Source organism: Mobula hypostoma, chromosome 26 (assembly GCF_963921235.1).
Source record: "Mobula hypostoma chromosome 26, sMobHyp1.1, whole genome shotgun sequence".
Lineage (NCBI taxonomy): Eukaryota > Metazoa > Chordata > Chondrichthyes > Myliobatiformes > Myliobatidae > Mobula > Mobula hypostoma.
In genome coordinates, this window is record NC_086122.1 from 31,221,762 (window position 1) to 31,228,247 (window position 6,486).

General features: G+C 40.8%; 1 protein-coding gene across 6 annotated transcripts in view; it reads left to right on the forward strand.

Annotated features, from left to right (window-relative positions):
* Positions 1 to 5,684, forward strand: part of LOC134338295 (S100P-binding protein-like) — a 77,990-nt gene extending 72,306 nt beyond the window's left edge. For all 6 annotated transcript variants that reach the window (XM_063034040.1, XM_063034044.1, XM_063034042.1 and 3 more), the window contains 2 exons: positions 922 to 1,012; positions 2,648 to 5,684. In XM_063034040.1, coding sequence (XP_062890110.1) covers positions 922 to 1,012; positions 2,648 to 2,771 — 215 coding nt within the window. In that variant the 3' untranslated portion in view covers positions 2,772 to 5,684. The remainder of the gene's footprint in view (positions 1 to 921; positions 1,013 to 2,647) is intronic.
* Positions 5,685 to 6,486: the final 802 nt, after the last annotated feature.

A 6,486-nucleotide genomic window follows, 5' to 3' on the forward strand; every position in this document is an offset into this window, starting at 1 on the left:
TACAAGACGGGTGACCCCAGCCATTGTCAACACTCCTCGGAGATGGTCTGCCTGGCCTCAGGGGTCACATAACCAGGGCTTGTGATGTGCACCAGCTGCTCATACGTCCATCCACCACATGATCCGCTAGCGTTACGTAACATTGATCGGGGAGCTAAGCAGGTGCTGCACCTTGACCAAGGGTGACCTGCAGGCTAGCGGAGGGTCGGTGTGCCTTACACCTCCTTTGGTAGAGACGTATCTCTGCCCCGCCGTCCCGTGATTAGGCTAGGGTTAAATAGGTGGGTTGTTGGGTGGGCGGCTCATTCGGCCAGAAGGGCCTGCTCCGTGGTCTTCCTGAATAGCTAAATAAATAAACAAACGCACAAGATATCAACAAATAAAACTGAGCTGACTAGGATTTGGAAGTGCCCGTCCGATATGCCGAGGTGCTGGGTTACGGACTGTAGTTTTGGATGGATTCTGGATCAAAATCTCTTTGGGGGCTTTTGCTATTGTTTGCGTGGTGGCTGGGTCGTTTGGGGTGGGGTTCAGTTCTTCTGGCGCAAGTAGAGGGTGGGGAGGGGGAGGGTCGATGCTTCTGTTGCTTGTGCATGGGAGGAGGCAGTGGGGGTCCTTGGGGTTCTGGTGTTTCTATCATTCATACTTTGGGGTTTGTTTCGTGGCTGTCTGTGAAGAGTAAGAATTTCGGGTTGTATACTGTATACATTCTCTGATATTAAATTGGACCATTTTTTGGATGTGACTTTGATTTGAAAACATAAATATTCAGTAAATCTCAACAGTGATTAGGTTTCCTTCCATATCTGTTACATGGTGACGGCTTAATGCATTCCATGTAGGACCATTGTATCTTGAAACATTGGAAACACTCTAAAATGTTGTGAAATGAATCAGGATTTAACAGCATTTATTTTGCAGGACTGATGGAAGAATTACACTCCCTGATGGATAAGGAGGCTGCTAGACGTTATTACACATCTTGGCAAAGCAAGTCAGACCTCACTGTCAGGTAAACCTGACATATTGAACTTTGATGTATGTTGCTTGAATTTCCAGCATCTGCAGAATTCCTGTTGTTTGCGGTTATATTGAAGCATCGTTTTTTTTTAATTGAACATTTTGTTGCATAGTTATGGCATTTTTCCTCTTCATTTTAGAGTCACAGAAAGCTGCCGGACAGAAACAGCCCCTTCAGTCCATCTAGTCTGTGCTGAAACCATTTAAACTGCCTACTCCCATCGAACTACACTGGGTCCACAGACTTCCATATCCCTTCTGTGTATCTGTCCAAACTTCTCTTAAAAGTTGGAATTGAGCTCAGAGGCACCATTTGAGCTGGCAGCTTATTCTATACTCTCACTACGTTCTGAGTGGAAAAAGTTTCTCTTCATGTTCCCCTTAAAACATTTCACCTTTCACCCTTAACCCATGGCCTCTGGTTGTAGTCCCGCCAAACCCCAGTGGAAAAAGCCTGCTTGCATTTACCCTCATAATTTGAAACACAAACCCAAACACCTCAGTGAAATTTCTCCTCATGTTCCCCTTAAACATTTCACCTTTCACCCTTAACTCATGACATCTTTCCTCTAGGTAGGTGACTAAATCTTCCCCCCGATACTCACAAGATTGTGCAGCATCGATTCCATGAATATATTTTCTAAATTCGAGCTTGAGGTGGGATGTTGCCGGCTTATAGTGACTGTTATTGCTCCTCTCCTCGTTACAGGAAGATGTAAATAAGGTTGAAAAAGTACAGAAAAATACTTTTCAAGGCGTTGCCAGGTCTGGAGGACCTCAGTTATATGGAAAGAAACCCAGTGGCCTGAGGGGAGAAACTGTTTCCCATCCTGACCATTCTTGTTTTTACGCATCAGAGTCTCCTGCCCGATGGTAGAAAGTCACAGAGGGTCCTGAATGGATGGGTGCGATCCTTGATAATACCAAGGGCCCTGTGTATGCAGCGCTCCTGATAAATGTCCCCGGTGGATGGTAGGGAGACCCCTATGATCCTCTCAGCTGTTCTCACAGTCCTTTGTAGGGACTTCTGGTCCAATGTTTGCTGCTCCCATAACAGATGGAGATGCAACTTGTCAGGACACTCTCAATGGTGCTCCTGTAAAATTCATTTAAGATGGGGATGGGGAGCCTTGCTTGTCTCAAACTCCTTAGGAAGTGGAGGTGCTGCTGATTGGCTGAATCTGCAGTTTAATTTTTTTTTTGTGGCTGTATCTAGTACTGGAGAACAAGATATTTTAAAAATCTGGTTTACTATTTTATGTTAGGGGGAATGTTCAGCAATTGTCATTAATTAGACTTGTACAGGCCACAAAGGGAAAAAAATTGAGTGAATATAATCAGGGAAGATACTGACAGGCACAAATGAGGGAAACACTGTGAAGGTCAGTGTTTTATTTTCTCAGCAGAAAAACAAGAAAATATCACATCTCTTATTTTATGGGCCACTGGCCTTGAAATTGGGAGTAATAATTTTTTCATAGGCCATTGACCTGTGTAAGTAATTGCTTCTAACCAGAGACCTTGAATCTGACTGCTACCTAGAAACTTAATATTGCACTTGCTATGTTTTGCTTACTGTGGAATATTTTGTAAATCTGTTTTAACATTGCGACACTTTCTTTTCCAGAAATTATATGAAACGGCATAGGTCCCAACGCAAGATTGATTTGCGCGAATGGGCAATGAGGAGTGGGGAAGCTCCTCGCTTCCTTAAGTTTGTACAATCTCTCCAACATGGTCCTCATTCCTAAGTTGCACAGCCGAGAAGCTGTTATATTCCTCGGACATTCATGGCACAAAGTTTTAGATTCAGTCTGTCTATGTGCTTGTGTCTAAAGTTTCTGATGGTTGCTTATATTCTGAAGCATGATCCTGTGCTTGATAGAGAAGCATCATTGTTTAGTTTTAAAAGTATGGGTGTTTGATTTAAGGGTATAGATACGTACTTTCCTGTAGGAATGGGGAATGGAGGTGGTTGGGGAGGTGCTAAAAGCTATGTTCTGTACTGTGCCTTAAGAACAGAAGACTCTCAGGAAAATTGGATGAACGTAAGCATTTACTATTTTCATTTTGAAGCAGCATATGCAATTATACACCGCCATTAACAAGTCTAAAGGAGTAGCAATTGAGAGACATCAGAATTTTTATCAACTGTGTTTAATCCTCAACACAATAATGTCTGTTCTTGCAAATGAGAACCTAAATTGTAGATTACCTGAAAAATTCAGTTTTATTAATGAAAGTAGTAATTTTAGAAATTTGGTCATTTAGAAGCAAAATTCTACAGGTCTACGTTGCATTATTCAGTATTTTATGAAGGTCCTACCAGGCATTAGATTACATGATTACGGTTTCAAAGCTGTAGTAATTTTGGTCATGATATGTGCAAAACAATTGTGCTCGTCTGCGAAACTTTCATACGATGGAAAAGAAAGCACTGAATACCTTTTAACCCTATATCTCATTCCTTCAGAGTTCAGTGCCGTCTTGAGTGTTGGTTATGTTTGATGACCTTTTAAATTCTGCACACTTGGATCTGAAGGGAAATGATTTGATAACAACTGTTTATTCATAGTCTAATGGTTTTGGTTCATTCAGTGCACTTCTGTCAGTCCCATAGAGGAGTCTTAAGCACTGTTGTCAACAATATTAATGAGAATGTTACCAGACTTACACCACATACCATGGTTCTGAAGAAGCTTCGTGTTTGCGTTTTGGATTGTGTTACATTTATCTTGTAGTTTAAAAAAAGTGCAATTTACCTACAGACCTCATTGAAAAAGCTGCATGGTCAGAAAAGTATTTCCTTTATTTACTGTGCCTTAAGATAAAGAATTGTAATTTTTAAGTATTTTTTGAAATGTTAAACCTGCTCTTTCAAATCACTGACCCTTTATACTTTCTATGATAACTGATAGTTATTCATTCACCATCTGACAATGTAAATAGTGCTGAATGGCCTTTGATTATTCTGCCTTCTCATGCTTGTATGATCAATTTCTTGCTGTTCTGTAGCAATGTTTTTATGCCTTGTTTGTTTATGTATCGGCCTTTAATTGGTGAAGGCCATGATTGTATCTTGAGTGTGAATTGATTTTACCGTACACTGATATTGTTACAGTTTAACGTTCAAGGCTCAAACTGATTGTCAGCTAATGCTACATCATGCCATTGTCGAGGAAAATTCCCTGTGAATCAGACAGATACAAATAATGGCAGCAAAATAGTTTTAAAAACAATCTTGGCAATTGTGTGGGTGACTGCTGTGTAGTGTGAAAGTATGATGGTAATCTTGCACTGTTGTATAGCAATTTAAATCTTGATGTAATTTATTTGGTTGTTAAAATGTTATATTATCCAACATTTATCATTACAGCAGTCCTCAACAGGTGGGTGGCTCTACCAGAGCCGCCTCCTGCATTCTCAGCTCCTGGCTTCTACCTCCAGCCCTCACCTGCCTGAATTTTTCCATGTCTTACTGATCTTGAAAGTCAAGAGCAATCACTCAAAGCAGGTTGGAGCCTGTCCTTGGTGAATCACACCACAGAGGGGTTGCAAGTCGCAGATCTCTCCTGCGAAGTGAAGGGTCGGGGAGGCCTCTAGTTGGTTAGAGACACTTTGGTTCGCATGAAAGAAGGGGACAGTGAGGCCTAATGATTTTGTGAAACAAAACCAGTATTGAATAACAGCTTTTATTTTGAATTGCATACAGATATGTTGGTGGGTGACTAAACGAGTGTATTTGTGTTCAACATGCCTATCCAAAATCCATTGTTTGAGAGTTTTCAGGGTGGTACCTGATGATATCATAGAAAAGAAAGTTCTGCTTGAGTGCCTGATTTTCTGGCTTTAACGATTGAAGTCAAAGGAGGAGGTGACTGAGAGAAATGTAAGTTTGAAAGGTAGTTAGAATGCATTTCACTTAAGCAATTTATTTAAAGTGAAGATTTGTTGCAATCTCTTAATGCTTTGATATACATACATCCCAGACTGCTTAGAAGTAAAATACATCAATTAATAAAGGGTTTACTGGAAAATTCTAGATCAACTTCTAGGAAATTATTTCACAGGCTATGAAAACTTATTTGCTTACTGCCCGTTATGCCGCTGGTGTTTAGGCAGCATTAAAGGTCCCCCATTTCTGTCTTTATAGAAGGATTCTTCATTGCTGTTTTCATAATTGTTTTTGACAAATCAAGGTTGTTAGCTCTGAGCTGAACCCCCACACCTTGAGGACTGGTGGACTACTCTTACCCTGGCCTCTATCCTTTGACTTGTTTGACATGGGTGACCCTACCGAGAGCCAACGCTGTTTCACCATGTCACTCACCAGCAATACAGATTGCATAATGAAAAGTTTTCATTGTTGTCCCTTATTGATTTCGGCATCTTCCAGTCATTTTTGCCAGTTTTATATTTCTTCAGATGTTCAATTAAAGATGTTTTCTAAATGTTTGCCAATTGTGCTTTCTTTTCAGCTGTTAACTGAATGACACATTCTAGAGTTTGTGACGGTTTATTCTGACTGAATAGCTTATACAAATTATACATACAGTACAGTCTTAGGCACATATACGTAGATAGTGTGCCTAAGACATTCGCACAGTACTGTAGTAATTTTGTGTATTGCACTGTATTACTGCCACAAAAAATAAAGAAATTTCATGACATACGTGAGTGATGATAAACCTGATTCTGGTATGCGTCTCTACTGTGGACTGAGAGTGGGAAGGGGGCAGGGAGAGGGGAGTCATGGTTGGGGAAGGGAGAGGAGAAGAGAGGGAATAGGAAGCACCTGAAAGACTTTTTCTTTAATGATCAATAAAGTTCAAAGTAAAATTTATTATCAGAGTACATACATGTCATCACATACAACCCGGAGATTCATTTTCTGTGGCTATTCACAGCAAATCAATGAAAGAGCAAGAGCCATAGAAGGCAACAAATTGTGGGCAAGTGCAAATATAAATTAATAGCAATAAATAATGAGAGCATGAAGTAACAAGATAAAAAGTCCTTAAAAGTGAGATCATTGGCTGTGGGAGTATTTCAATAGGTGAGTGTAATAATCTGGTTGTTTGGAATCAAATGACCTTGCCTGCTGTCTCAGGGCCAGGTGTGTCTACATCTGTGCCAGCCCTGCCACTGGCACTTTTCTGCCACCCTGTCCCCCACACTTCCTGTGGCACCCCGCCTCGCCATTCCCAGCATCCCTTGCTCTCGCCAGACTTACAAACTTGCTCTCCGCTCCACATTGACAAATACAGTACTGTGCAGAACTCTTGGGCACCCTAGTTATGCGCCTAAGATCTTTGCACAGCTCTGTAGAAGTTAGAAAATGCATAACCTGAACAAGTTGCAATTGTTCTGTGAAATCTGTAGTAAATGTTTCTGGGAAAATGGAACTTCTGAATGCTAAGTGGATCTGCTAAAGTATTGTTCATAATTTTATAGTTTTCACACATT